The sequence below is a fragment of the Balaenoptera musculus genome, chromosome 20 (assembly GCF_009873245.2).
Source record: "Balaenoptera musculus isolate JJ_BM4_2016_0621 chromosome 20, mBalMus1.pri.v3, whole genome shotgun sequence".
Taxonomy (NCBI): Eukaryota; Metazoa; Chordata; class Mammalia; order Artiodactyla; family Balaenopteridae; genus Balaenoptera; species Balaenoptera musculus.
In genome coordinates this window covers 57,162,573-57,178,004 of record NC_045804.1, presented here as the reverse complement: position 1 = coordinate 57,178,004, position 15,432 = coordinate 57,162,573, and the positions used below count along the sequence as shown (strand labels likewise).

The 15,432-nt window shown below is 49.4% G+C and overlaps 1 protein-coding gene across 3 annotated transcripts in view; it reads left to right on the top strand.

The window, feature by feature from the left end:
• PIGL (phosphatidylinositol glycan anchor biosynthesis class L) overlaps window positions 1-15,432 on the top strand; it is a 52,721-nt gene that overhangs the window by 18,420 nt on the left and 18,869 nt on the right. The window contains exon 3 of one of the 3 annotated variants that reach the window (XM_036835432.1): window positions 14,596-14,800. The exons of the other annotated variants lie outside the window; for them this stretch is intronic. Within the exon in view, the coding sequence (XP_036691327.1) occupies window positions 14,596-14,800 (205 nt within the window). The remainder of the gene's footprint in view (window positions 1-14,595; window positions 14,801-15,432) is intronic. 3 annotated transcript variants of the gene reach the window in all.

Sequence of the window (15,432 nt, the reverse complement as noted above, 5' to 3'; positions counted from 1 at the left end):
CAAGGTGACTGTGTATTGTGATATTCATTACAGCACTCTTCATAATACCAAAAAGTTGGTAGCAACCTAATTTAGCCGTAGGCAATTAATTATATAGCCATGGTCCAGAACATTAAACCACAATTCAGAGTTTTCTCTGCACAGTTAATAACCCAGGAAGATGTTCATAATATAATGTTGAGTTTAAAAAGCAGTGTATACTTTCTTTACACTTTTCTGTATTTTCCATAGTTTTGATAGTGAGCATACATTACTTGTAAACCAAAAGTTTCATTAGATTTATTTTAAAATATATTATTTCTGGGAATTCCCTGGCGGTCCAGTGGTTAGGCCATCCGAAACTTCTACTGAATGTTATTGTCTTCAACCGCAGCTCTTCAGATATTCTCTTTCCTTTACCATGGAGGCACCTTTATTTTTCGTGCATTTTCTTTTTTTTAATTCATTTTATTTATTTATTTTTGGCTGCGTTGGGTCTTCGTTGCTGCACACGGGCTTTCTCTAGTTGCGGCAAGCAGGGGCTACTCATTGTTGCGGTGCGAGGGCTTCGCATTGCGGTGTCTTCTCTTATTGCAGAGCACAGGCTCCTAGGCGCGCGGGCTTCAGTAGTTGTGGCGCACGGGCTTAGCTGCTCCGCGGCATGTGGGATCTTCCTGGACCAGGGCTCGAACCTGTGTCCCCTGCATTGGCAGGCAGATTCTTAACCACTGCGCCACCAGGGAAGCCCTTGTGTTTTTTCTTATTCGCCTTTTGGTACTCTCCTGGGGCAAGGAGACATGATGTCACAGCACTAGAAATAGCTTATCAACATGATTCTCCTTCAAAGTGTGCTTCTCCTTGACCATTATTATCTCTGGTTCTCACAGTGCTAATCAAAGAGTACTGGTGCCTCTGAGGATGGTGAGGCTTGACTTTGAGGGACTTTCAAATCCTGCTAAAAGCAGATGCAAGGTAGAGCATCTGCTGGCCAGCTGTATGCCCCTCTTTCTGGGGCAGATCTTACAGTATTAGGCGGGTATGTTTATGTTTTCTGATTTTCTGATATGGTGGGGGTTTTTTTGCTTCATCAAAGTCGATGCTCAATAACTGTTATTCCTTTTGTTGTTTTCGATGGAGTTTGAGGGAAGAGAGTGAAGTGGAAATGTCACTGGCACTGTAAGTGGAAGTCCATATTTCCACTTGAACGGAGTCCTGCTAGCAGGTGAAGGGAGAATGAGTAAGAGGAAATCAAGACCAGAGAAAAGAAAATGAGCGAAGTACAGTATGACAGAAAGAGCTCTGGTCCAGGGGTCGTGAAATGGGGCTTCAGGTTGTAGCTCTGCCACAAACCAGCTGTGTTCCCTTTGGCAAATAATGTCCCCTCTCTGGGCTTCTCTTTTCTTATACGTACAATGACTGGATGAGATGGCGACTTTACCTCAAGCGCCTAGATCTTATCAGGAGCAGAGCAGGACATGTTTAGATACGGTTGTTCTTCTACAAATGGAGGTTTATGTGCTCAGCTTGGCAATATAGCTGATATACTTTTAAGTGCTTTCCATTTTACGAAGCACTTGTACATTTCATGACATCCACAGTAGACTATGTCCATTGTGACATGCTGGGGTCCTTTCATCAGACAGCTGAATAGGGATGTACAAAACTAAACAGCAGACCTTTTAATAACCAAAGTAAGTTTAGCCAGCTCACCCTTACCTCTGCTGTCTTAGTCCATTTGGGCTGCTATAACAAAAATGCCACAGATCAGGTGGCTCATAAACAACAGAAATTTACGTCTCACAGTTCTGGAGGCTGAGAAGTCCAAGGTCATAGTGTCAGCAGATTTGGTGTCTGGTGAGGGCCTGTTTACTGGTTCACAGATGGCTCTCTTCTTGCTGTATCCTCTCCTGGCAAAAGCGGCAAGGGAGCTCTCTGGGGTCTCTATTATAAGGACACTAATCCCATGCATGGGGGGCTCTGCCCTCATGACCTCGTCACCTCCCAAAGGCCCCACCTCCAAATACCATCACATTGGGGAAATAGGTTTCAACATACGAATTTTGAGGGGACACAAATATTCAGTCTATAGCATCTACAAAAATTGTACTAGGAACCAAAAACTTTGGATAAGAGGCAACTAATTCTCTACCATGCAAGTCTTATAGACAAAGAGTGCTAGGATCCAGAAGAAAGGTTATTGGGTCAGTTTTTCAGATTATTTCTCCATAACACCAAGTTCCAAGAAATAATTCTTAGTCATTTGTGGGATGTTCCAGAGAGCCCTTGGGATGAGAAAAATTGCAGCTGCCTGTATGTGTTGCAATTTAAGACGACGTGGTAGTACTTTGGCAAAACTGTCATGGTGAGATAGACCTAGTTCTGCAAGGCTGAGCCACAGCTTAACTAGCCAGTTTCTGTACTGGAAGGGTTTATAGGATTTATTCTTTTTTAGGTTTTCTTTTTCTTTCTTTTTTTAATAATACTGTTACCCTCATATATACAGTCAATTGGTTTTCAACAGGGCTACTAAGACAGTTCAATGGGGCAACAGTACTCTTTTCCACAAATGGATATCCACATACGAAAGAACAAACTTGGACCCCTTCCCTACACTAAACCCAAAAATTAGCTCAAAAAGACCTACATATAAGAGCTAAAACTATAAAACTCTTGAAAGAAAATATAGGAGCAAATCTTCATGAGCTTGGGTTAGGCAAAGCCCTCTTAGATATGACACCAAAAGCACATACAACCAACAAAAGAGAAAATAGACTTCATCATCAAAATTAAAAACTTTAGTGCCTGATGCATACTGTCAAGAGAGTGAAAAGACAACTCACAGAATGAGAGAAAATATTTGCAAATCATACATCTGATAAGGGATTAATATCCAGATAAGATAGATAGGTAGACAGATATAAATGTAACATACCTTATATACTATATATAGTATAGTATACATAACAGATAAAATAATATATAAAGGACTTGAATAGCTATTTCTCCAAAGAAGATATACAAATGGCCAATAAGCATAGGAAAAGATGTTCAACATCACTAGTCATTACAGGAATAGAAATCAAAACCACTGTGAGACACTACTTCACACCGACTAGGTTGACCATTTTTTAAAAATAAAATTAAAAGGGAAATACCAAGTGTAGGCCAGGATTCAGAGAAATTGGAACCCTCATGTACTGGTGGGTTTGTAAAATAGTTCAGTCATCATGTAAAACAGTTTGGCAGTTCCTCAAAAACTTAAATACAGAATTACCATTACCCAGCAATTCTATTCCAAAGTAAAGACCTAAAAGAATTGAAAACAGACATTCAAACAAAAACGTGTACATGAATGTTCACAGCAGCACTGTACACAGTAGTCAAAAGTTAGAAACAACTCAGATTCCCATCAGCTGATGAATGGGCAAACAAAATGTGGTCTACCCACACAGTGGAACATTATTCAACCACAAAAAGGAGTGAAGTACTGATACATGCTCCAGTGTGGATGAACCTAAAAAGAAGCCAGATAACAAACAGCCACATAGCGTATGAGTCCGTTGATCCGAAACACCCAGAACAGGCAAAATCCATGGAGACAGAGAGTAGATTAGTGGCTGCCAGGAGTGGGGAGGAGAGGGGAGTGGGGAGGGACTCATAATGGGGTTTATTTTTTTGAGGTGATGAAAATGTCCTAAAATTGACTGCAGTGACGGTTGCACGACTCTGTTAACATACTAAAAACAAAAACACATTGAATTGTGCACTTTAAGTGAGTGAATTGCATAGCATGTGAATTATATCTCAACCAAGCTGTTATGAAAATAATAGTAACATTTAATAATAGAACATTTACAATGTTCATTGTGAAAACAAACAGTACAAAAATAAATCAAGTGAAAAAAATGAATGTCTCCTTCCATACACTTCTCGCCTCAGAACAAACCACTGTTAACCTCTTGATGTGTAAACTTCCATACCTTCAATACTTCACAAATATATGTTTACATACAAACACAAATATAGTTCATTTTTCAGTACTGCATACTATTCCATGGGATACCTGTATCATAATTTATTTGGCTAATAAAACTGTCCCATGGCCTTGCTGGAAACATCATTAACCATCATGAAATAAGTCCCCATGGCCGCTCACTCTGGCGTGATACATCGAGTAAAACACTGTTTAATTATACACCAGTGTCTGCAGTGCGGGCTTCCTGCCCACCTCCAGGATGAGACCTGAGGGTCTTCCATTGCTTCGTCTTTTGTGCCAGGTAGTGCTGGGCAGCTGACAGCCGTGTGTTAGAAATCATGGCTTTGGGGACTTCCCTGGCGGTCCAGTGGTTAAGACTCTGCGCTCCCGATGCAGGGGGCCTGGGTTCTATCCCTGGTCGGGGAACTAGATCCCACATGCATGCTGCAACTAAGAGTTCACATGCCACAACTAAGACCCAGTGCAGCCAAATAAATAAATAAATAAAATATATATTTTTTTAAATCATGGCTTCGTAGCTACACAGCAGGGGTGCTGCTTGCCTCACAGGCCCCTTACTTGAACTAAATCCGGAACCCAAAGCCTGGCAAGTATAACTGCTCAATAAGTATTAATCCCTTCCTTTTTTTTTTTTTTTCAAGGAGGTGGTAGAAACCAATTTCATGAATCTCCTAAGTCTTTGAATTATTTTTGGATATAGTCATATTACAAGTCTCTGGCTTTTAGGTCTTAGGAATGGACTTGTGGTTTCTGATTTGGCTATTAGTCTTTCTCTGACCACCAAGTTCAGACTCAATACCCTCACCTGCCCGCTGAGTGCATCTGGGGGTAGTGGAGGCTTGTGCAGGGCTGGCCACAGTAGAGCAGGTGTCCCAGGCTCCCCTCTGCCTGGCCTCCACACCTGGGCTGACAGCCGGGACCAGACTCACCCCTCAAGGAGCCCCCAGGCTACGGAGAGGATGAGCACATACACTCCATCACGCCACGGTAAGAGCAGAGATAGAGCACGAGGGCAAGGGCAGAGGAAGGTCTCCAAGGAGCGCCGCTGCGCCTGACCTGAGGTATGGGGCAGGTCTTCCTAAGATGTGACTGTTCTAGTGACCTGAGCCGAGTCACGAATGCGTAAAAGCCAGGCTGGTGAAGAAGCAGCAGGGGAGCATTACAGGTGGGAAACCCAGAAGTGCCAGAGGCCCCAAGCCGTGTGGTGTGAACACCAGGGGAGTGGTGTGTCGTGCAGGCAGAGAGCAAGACGCCAGCGTCCAGCGAAGCCCTCTCTCCCCCAAGCCATCCCTTTCTGCTGCCACTTCCTTTTCCCCGTTTCTTCCCTCTCCAGTGAAACAGGATCAGCAGCTTGATAACAATAAGAGCTGACACATCCTCACTGTGTATCCAGCGCTATTCTGCATGCTTTAAATATATTAACTTGTTTGCTTCTCGGTCCTATGAGGTGGATACTGTTATTTCTCCATTTTCGAAATGAAGAAACAGAGAGGTTAAGTAACTTGCCCAAAGCACACCAGGGCCACATGGTCTCCCCTCTGCTTTGGCCTGTGCTTATGGCCTCCATGGCCCTGGCTTTGCATGGCCCCCCTCCATCCAAACAGACTAACTGGAATGGTATTTCATAAAATACAGGGAGTGATCTGTCGGCCTGGTGCAGCAGAATTACCTGTGGTGCTTGTGGAAATGCAGGTACCTAGGCTCTACTGTAATCCTCTTGACTCTAGTGGGGTGAGGGATCCGGATTCTGCATTTTTTACAGACTCCCCAGATGATCCTAAGGCACAGTAATGTTTGGGCACCTCTGGGCTGCTGTGTCTGAGTTGCAGGTCCAAATTCCCATGAGAGGGAAGTGGAGTGGACAAGCCTGGATCAGGTCGCCTGGGAGGGGGCGTTATTTGGTCTTTTTGCTTGGCGTTCGGGCGTGGGAACAGGCTCCTGATAGGGATTCAAGAGCAGAAAGGACTGCAGGAGTGAGGAGGAAAATACCAGAATCTCCAGTCACTGGCATTCCTGGGGAAACCTCTGTGTGTAGCCCAAAGTATGCTGTCCCCTGACCCCGCACACCGATAACACAGCCTTAGCTCTGACCCCAGTCACTCCTTACAAGACTGCGGAAGCAACTAACATTGGTCCTTGGATGCAGCTCCTTGAGGAGAGGCCCTCCCCCATCTCAGCTTCCTTCTGCCCAACAGATGAGAATGAAGTTCCTTTACTTTTCACCAAACTGTCCTGCAGATTTACTCCTTCTCTGCCATCCCTTTCTCCTTGTCACCCTCCAATCCAGTGTCTTCCTTAACTTTGGAAATCACTATTTTCCGGAGGAGAAGGTGAGGCATAGAGACACCTCTTCCATTGGTCCTAGCTGAGCTGAAGAAGAATCAGAATGTCTCTCATTACTCTTATTAAGCCACCCCGAAGAAGTGTGTAGAGCAGCTACAGCATGGGATCATCCGATGACCACGTGGGCACTTTTAACCCCTCAGCCTCCAGGTGGGCTGGAACAGCATCCTTTAGGAGCAGAAGTCAGGGCAGGGACCGTCAGATTCCAGGGCCAGACACACTCACAGAGCCAGAAACATGTAGGAATCCAAGTCCCAGGGGCTCCGGAGGGGCTGCAGGGGCAGAGCCAGGAGATGGGATCTGGGGAGTCAAGATCAGGTGAAAGGCTATGGAGCATGGCCAAGGCACTTAGGCTGCTGTCTAGCCCTGAGCTTCTGGTCAGACACAGGAAGCCACAGACTTGTTTTAAAGAATGAGTCACTGCCTCTCTCAAGTATTTGACCAAGACTGTCTTCCTCATCTTGTATTTCATTCGTCAGTCTTTACAGAGCTGAGTCCAGGTCCTGGTGGGGGTTTGCTCAGCACCGAGCTACACTCTTAAGATGTTCATCAGATGCCAGCCTCACCGACACTCTTCGTCTTCCCACTTCCATAAATCAGATCCCTGCCCTGGTCTTCATTATCCTGCCCAGGTTCTTATTTTGAGGCTGGTTTCCTGGACTGATCCTCTGTGATCCCACAAGTAGTTTCAAATTACTAGATCCAACCTGAGATGAACTGACGTGGCATTTTTTTCATTAGATGGTTATCGGTCACCTACCTACAAACATGCGAGCCGTTGCCCACGGAGACTGAAGCAGACATAACCCTGGACTCATGTCCGGTGTATCCAGTGTAAACTATTATCTCTCAGCCTTTCTGTGACTGGGATATGTTATATGTGATCGCTCCATTTAACAGTGCACCTCCTTCCTCAAGGGTGCCGAGAGACGTCATAGAATAGATGGCGTGTTCCTTTTTTTAATAATAAAATTAATTTTATAATAAGGCCTCTTAGAGAATTTCACGATGTCTCCTGGGCATTTCTCTTCTGTGACAGCCCTGGGGACTGTATGATGTGGCCCCAGCTCCCCGCTTCTGCCCAGCAGGGTGACAGAAGGCAGGCAGATCTGGGTTCTGATCCTCGTTCTTCTCTTAAATAAAATAAGGATGTTGAGTGAGATCATCTCTGAAGTCTTTTTTTCACAACTAACATTTTGTGATTCAAAAAACATAATGTTATACTGCAGAAAGGTATGTACCCTAAACAGGGTTGCCAGATAAAGGACAAGAGGCCCAGTTAAATTTGAGTTTTAGGTAAACAATCATTTTTTTTCATCTCCATATGTCCAAAATATCACATAGGACATAATTATATTTTAAAATTATTTACTGTTTGTCTGAAATTCAAGTTTTGGCTGGCGCCTCGTCTTGGCCACCCCAAGCCCAAAGGCCGTTCCCTTCCATCTCATTTGAGGTCGATTTCACCACTTCCCGACCTGCGCCTGCTTGTCTCCTGGCTTTTATCCTTAGCCAGAAATTGCTGCTCACTGCATTGCCTTACCTGTGAAATAAGCTCCCAGAATTCAGAGAGGAGAGTAACCAACGGTCCATTTCCTAGAACCAGCTGCCAGGTCGGCCAGGAGACACCTGGACACCTGCTATTTACAGCCTCGCCACTGATACCTCATCAGTAATCCTGACCTTTGCCACAGTTTGTTACACCCATAAGGAGCTTCAGTGGAAATTTTCATTTGCTTCTGTTTGTTCTTATTTCATTGTTTTGGCTACTTTCCATGTCTGTTTGTTCAAGATTCTTGCATCATTCAAATAAACAAACAAAAAAACCCCTCCACTTAACTGTCTCCCATCCCACCCCTGCCCCCTCCTCTCTCTTCCGTATAATCAAGTATTACCTGTCCTCCATCCCATCTGCGTCTCTCACTCATTCCCCAGCACAGTCACATCTGGCTCCCTGTCCTCCCTCCCTCCTCCTGCCATTGAAAGCCCTCTTTGTCAGGGTCACAGTAACTTTCTAATTGTGCAATCGGTGGGGCACTTTTCAGTTGGGAACCAAGGGGATTGCCAGAAAGACAGTGTCAGGGTTCGAGGCTGAAAGTCAGGACAAGGCCAGAAATAGGAGATCAAGAGTGAGGCCAGAGGCGAGGGGATTGGAATGTGGTATAAGAAACAGGTCACAGGACTTCCCTGGTGGCACAGTGGTTAAGAGTCCACCTGCCAATGCAGGGGACACAGGTTCGATCCCTGGTCTGGGAAGATCCCACATGCCGCGGAGCACCTAAGCCCGTGTGCCACAACTACTGAGCCTGTGCTCTAGAGCCCGCGAGCCACAACTACTGAGCCCACGAGCCACAACTACTGAGCCCGCGTGCCACAACTACTGAAGCCCACGCACCTAGAGCCCGTGCTCTGCAACAAGAGAAGCCACCACAATGAGAAGCCCACGCACCGCAAGCCCGTGCGCCACAACTACTGAGCCTGCACTCTAGACCCTGCGAGCCACAACTACTGAAGCCCGTGCACCTACAGCCCATGCTCCGCAACCAGAGAAGCCACCGCGATGAGAAGCCCGCGCACCATAACGAAGAGTAGCCCCTGCTCGCCGCTACTAGAGAAAGCCCACGAGCAGCAACGAAGACCCAACACAGCCAAAACTAACTAAATAAATAGTATTTTAAAAAAAAAGATATGGGTCAGGATGAGCAATTCAGATGTGAGGCCGAGGGAAGAGGAGGCCAGAATTCTCTGCAGGCCTCATCAGAAACCTCGCTGCACAACAGCAGTTCATTTTAAACTCATCTTCACAAGCGAAATTTTACACGTTTTAGGTGCTAATTCTGTCCGTGTTTAGGGCCGCCCTGTAAGGCATAAAATGAGGCTTATTGCATCAAAGGACTGTGCCTTCTCAGTGGATGCATGGAGTCAAGAGATCTGCCTGCGAGTTCAGGGGGACCGTTTAGGATGGCCTCAAGCCCCAAGGTATCCTTTAGCACATTCGTGTGTATCTCTAACTTTCAATTTTCATTCACTTTTCTGTTCATTTCACTGCACTTCCCAACAGAGGATCTTCTATACGTTGTATTAACTTATTCCCGTTACAGCTAAATTCAGCCCCCACTGCGCCCCCCTCCCCTCCGTGCTGTCACATCGGACAGGCATGTCTACCGGAGGGGCAGGGACCTCAACAGCACAGGCCAGCCCACCAGCCGTCAGATTACAGCAGCCTGAGGACGGGGCGAACGCACTTGAACTGGACTAGCATCTGTCTCCAAGGAGGCCCAGGCTAGTGGGTGCGACACCGCAGCAAGTGTCAAGCTAACAGGGGCGTCAGAGTCAGGCCAGTGGCCCGGGGTGATTCTGAGTTGACCTTCTTGTTTGGAGCCAGACCACAGCCAGCATCTAGGACAGGAAACAAGGCACTTGTTTTTAACATGTGACCTCACCAGACCCTCGCGAGGCCCTGACCAAGTGGGCTGGCTCCACTCTTAGTAAAGAAACAGAGGCGCACCAGGGCAGAGTCCAGCACACAGGTCTGGAAACCACAGCATCGTTGAGGGAAAGACTGGAGCCTGATGTGCACACAGGTGCGGGAATCACCGCAGGCCCTTTGCAATCGAGTCTAAAATATGTCTTCACGTTGTTAATTCTAGGTCCCACCTGCTCCTGGGGTGCGACCCACTAAACGCTGCTGCCTGGGTCCATGGTAACCCCACAGGAGAGGGGCTAAGGGAACCACAAGACTGGGGAAGGAGGGCTTAGTACAGAGAGATTAGCCTTTATTGCCTAGAGAACGTGGGGTGGTTTTCCACCCACAGTGCTGTGGAGCAGGGTTCGTTAATCTTGGGTGGTGCATGGATCCTTTTGTCTTCCTAACTTAATTTTCTGTTCATGTTTAGCTCATATGTATTATTGAGTCCTTTTTTAAAAAGTATCTCAGGAACTTTGTGAATACACATGTGATCTCACACATGTAAATACAAGCACTAAAATCACATGAACATATCCGCTCTCTTGTCAATGACATAATCACAATTTTTCTAGATTGTTATCTCAGTAAAAATACCTTTTTCTAAGAACTCCTGGAGCGCTGAGAATTTGGCCACAGACATCTAGGGATTTGTGGGCCTCAGCTGGAAAACTCTGATGCAGAACAATAGTTCATTTTGAACTCATTTTTTAAGAATATTTACTTTATTTACTTAATTTGGCTGCACCGGGTCTTAGTTGTGGCACACGTGATTCTCGTTGCGGCATGCAAACTTCTTAGTTGCAGCATGCATGCAGGATCTAGTTCTCCAACCAGGGATCCAACCTGGGCCCCCTGCACTAGGAGCGCGGAGTCCAACCCACCAGACCACCAGGGAAGCCCCTGAACTCATTTCTTGACAAGGTAGATTTTGACACTTTTTTTTTTTTTCTTTTGAGACATGTTTTGGCTTTTTTTTTTTTTTTTTTTTGGCATTATTTTATTTATTTATTTATTTATTTATTTATTTTTGGCTGCGTTGGGTCTTTGTTGCCGCGCACGGGCTTTCTCTACTTGCGGCGAGCTGGGGCTGCTCTTCGTTGCGGTGCGTGGGCTTCTCATTGCAGTGGCTTCTCTTGTTGCACAGCAAGGGCTCTAGGCGCATGGGCTTCAGTAGTTGTGGCATACGGGTTCAGTAGTTGTGGCTCGCGGGCTTCAGTAGTTGTGGCTTGTGGGCTCTAGAGTGCAGGCTCAGTAGTTGTGGCGCACGGGCTTAGTTGCTCCGCGGCACGTGGGATCTTCCCGGACCAGGGCTCAAACCCGTGTCCCCTGCATTGGCAGGCGGATTCTTAACCACTGCGCCACCAGGGAAGTCCCTGTGTTGGGCTTTTTGTTTGGGGGGTTTTCTGTTGTTGTTTTTTGTTTTTGGCCACACCTTGCGGCTTGCGGGATCTTAGCTCCCCGCCCAGGGGTGGAACCCGGGTCCCCAAGTGGAAGCGCGGAGCCCTAACCACCGGCCCCCGGGGAAGTCCCCGCGATTAACATTAACTTTGTTGAGTTAGAGTAAGAACCCACTTGGGCTCCATCAGAACCCATTGATCAAGGTCTCATGTCTAGTTCACCTCCCGGCCTGTCTGTCGGGCTACTCAGGAGCCCCTGCAGGTCAGCCACAGCTTTGGAGTCGCCCCTGACACTTACTCAGTTGCTCCTGGCCAGCCGTTCACCTCACCAGGCCCTTCTCACAGCTGCTGGAATCCTTTGTAGGGAGGATGTTCGCGTGCGTCCCCACGAATGTGGGTGGCCACCAGCCCACTACGGTTTCACGAACCATCGGGCCCCGTGCTCTTCGTGCCCGTGACCAGCACCCCGTCGCCCTCGGGGCTGGGAGTGTCGGGTACATGTGAGTGTCCGTCCAGAGCCATCAGGCAACTCCAGCCGCTCTTCTCGGTCTCCCTCACAGCCTCCCTGTCCCGCCAGCCCCTTCACTGCAGACCTTCCTCAGCCTCCTCTCAGGCCTCTTCCGGGCAGTATGAAATGTCACCTCTGCTGCCGGCACCACCGTCCCGCGTGGTCACCGTGGTGGGTGCCTGGGTCCGCTCAGTTTCCCCCTGCTTCTGCTCGGCCCTCCAGCCGTGTCTGCATTTAGTCTCCGTCTTTCTACCCCACCATCTGCATCCAGGGTTCTGCAGAGACGTCCGCTCGCTGATAGCCTCCCAAAATGTAGGTCGAATCCACAGAAACCTTTGAAGGCCCCCTGCTGGGCCGATGACAGTCAGGTCACGTGAGCCTGGCTCTTCTCCCTCACATTTGTGATCTAATCACGTGGGCTGTCTGCCGTGGACCACACTTCTCTGTGGCCTGACACCCCATCACCCATTTCCTTCCTTGGCATCAGATCCCCTTCCAATCAAGAATCAGGTCACGAGCTGACCTTTATTGGACCCTGACCACAGGCCAGGCTCTGTTCTAAGTGTCTGTCAGGTATTATCTCATTTCATCCTCACAGCAGCCAACAGAGCGGGAACCGTTAGCCCTGCGCAAGCCTGTAGCTCTGCTCCCTGCGTGGTACCATCCCCTGCAGCCACACGTTGCCCAGGATTTACCTCCGTCTCTCCTTTTGCCCTCACCAGGCAGCTTTACTCTCTACCAAGTCAGCTGACTTGTTTGCCGCATCCTCAGACATCCTCAGGGCTACACAAACCCTTCCGCAGACTCTGGGTCCGACTCCGGGTCCTGCAGGCCTCCCTTCTCACTTCCTCCCAAACTTCTTGAAGCTCTTGGTGCTGCTTTCTCACCACCCACTGACCCCGTCCTTCTGCACTGCCTGCCCCTCTTCATGGGCACTGCTTCCAGGGCCAGCCCTGGTCTCTCAAGGGGTGAAATCCAGCGGCCTTTTCTTCCTCAAGCCCTGCGCGGCGCTGGTCCCGTTGACAGCTCTGCGCTGTCTTTGCTCCACCAGACCTGATCCTCTTCCCCCATCCCAACTCAAGAGCTCGCCAAGCTGCAGTTCTGGTTCTTGCTCCCTTGAGGCTATTCCCGGAGAGTTTCTCCATGGCTACAGCTTCTTCATGAGAATTATTTTTTTTAACATGCTGTTGTAATTTTGATGATCTTAAAACGAACCCAAAAAAGTAAGCACCATTTGGATGAGCTCTCTATAGTCGGGTACCACCAATTTCAGTGCCCATTCTGGCACTTTGGATCGTCACACCAAGTGATGACTAAATAAAGCGATGGCATCTGACTGTAAGGAAGGCACTGTTTCTAAACGTGGAGCCCTCGTGTGTGATGGTGGAATCACCTTCGATGTTGTGTTCTTCCTTATTCATGATGGATGAGCCATCCAATCAGCTGCTAAATCTGGCAAAGTCTCCTTCCGTAAGAGCTCCTGGCGCCTTGCTCTCTTCCATCCGCATGGCCACGTCTTTGAACTGGACCTTGCCGATGCCTCGCTATGCTCCACTCCCCCAGTTTACCCCTCACTGTTCCCAGGTTGATTTCCTGAAGCAAACCTGATCTGCCCACTGCCCTGCAGAAACCACCCCGTGCTCCTCCCTGTACGACAGTCTCTATACGGCGGCGGGTGCCCCCTGCCCAGCGAAACTAGACTTGTGGTCTCAGCCACAGCCCCGTACTCAGCCTGCACACCGTGCTCTGCTCTCCTCCTCTTACTGGAGCTCTGGCCCCTGCCGGGAGGCCTGTTCCTCCCAACCCAGCACAGACGCCTCCACCTCCACAGAAGTCTTTTTTATCCACACTGTGCAACCTTAAGTTTTCCTCTCTGATCCCCCGTAGCAACGTGTTTGGCTGTTTCTGACGGTGCCGTTTGTCCTGGATTTTGCTATTTGAGCACTGGTCTGGTCCTCCTGCACCCACAGTGCCTTGCAGCCCAGTGGAACCTCCAAGTTAAGGTTCCCTTTCATCCTAAGCTGCCCTGGCTCCCTGGTTCAGGCTCCCTGGTTCAGCCCCTCTCCCCCACCCCTTGGGACTCCAGGGTGTCCTGGTGAGCAGGCCAAGTGGTCCGGGGGACTCTGCACCCCACCCTCTGGCTTTCTGTCTGTTTTTTTGTTTTGTTTTGTTTTGTACATGTCTGCTCTTGTTTCTTGGCACGTGACAGCGTCTCGGGTGCTTGCCAAAATTAGGGATGAACCCCTTCTCTGACATAACCCTAAATTTGGCTTTTTTAGAAAAAGGAATGAGGCAGACGTTTCAGGCACCAGAAGATTGAGAGACCCATCAAAAGTTTAGGCTATGGCCCTTCCTTCTCTGTTCTGAGAACATTATTACACAGCCTCTGCTCAGGGGAGCCCTTGTGTGTCCGGTGGGGAGAGGGGAGGGGTCCGGACACAGGCCTGGGCCTCTCCAGCAGAACCCTGTGACCTCTGAAGGGAGTTCAGTGAGCACGTTCTGTTTTTCAGTTGCCATGTAAGACAGCTAATAAATTAGCAATTTTTGGAAAAGAATTTCTCACCTTGCAAGCTTTTTGCACACTTTGTTGTGATACTAACATAAAACGCATCTTTCAGAGAAAGGAGAGCTACAGGTATACCTAACAGTCATGATTTGCTTTTTGTCCTTGAGAAACGAAGATCCATTGTACGGTTAGGGTGGGGAGCCTATGTGGACGAGGGTCTCCTGGGACATCTGATCGTTGTCTGTGCTCTTAAACTGCTTAAGGAGGGGCCCCTGTCAGAGCGGACACTTCACAGACACAGGCTGGTCTATTTCACTTCTCTCTCTCTCTCTCTGTCCTTTCCTTTCTCCCCCTCCTCCTCTTCCCCCGGTTTCTATTTCTCTCTACTCCTCTTAGGCTGGTCCCTGGCGATCAAGGGACGCCCCGCAGCCGCCCGCCCGCTTCGCAACGTCCCCGCACCGACCCCAGCCCGGCGGGTCCCCCGGGGTCTCGGGCGCACCCAGCGGCTCTAGCCACGCGTTGGCCTGGGCGCGGCTCCTGCAGCCCGAGGTCCGGGTCCCGGGCCCAGGTGATCTGCCAGCACTCCGCCCGCCCGCCTCCGGTTAGCGCTGAACTCAGATGACCTTTGCCCGCCTGTCTGACAGAGGAAGCCCCGGGGTTTAGCAATGTGCCGGAGGGAGGCTGGGGAGGAGGCGGGCAGACGAGCCACAGGACCAAATAAGGGCCTGCGCGGCGCCCGCGGGGCGCGGTGATCAGCCCCCGGCCCGTGTCCCACGCCGGGGTTCCCACCGGCTAGCCCGTCTCCCCGGGGGGAGGGGGGAGGAGGAGGGCCCACCGCCCCCTTCCCCCCCTCCCGGGACGACGCCCCCATTGGGCCCGGGCAAGTCACTAGAAAGAGCAGAGCAGGTCGGAGTCCGAGGCTGCTCCGCCGGCAGGAAAACAAACTTTATTCTAGGACCCTCACAGGCCGAGCGCGAAGGTCTAGGGCAGGGCTAGGTTTGGGGCATTTTCCAGCGGAATTAACACCGCGCTTGCTAACTGCACCCCGGGGAGGGCCGCTTCCTCGGCTGTGTCGGGTCGCGTCCCGCCCGCTCAGGGTCGCAGGGCCGCGTCCTTACGAGGTGCTCCCCGCGCTTCTGCGGCCCCCGCCGGCCCGCAAACCCTCCTCCCCCCGCAGCAGCCGAGCCCCTTCCCCCGCCTGCCCGGGTCTTGTACCCGCGTTGGCGCCGAGGG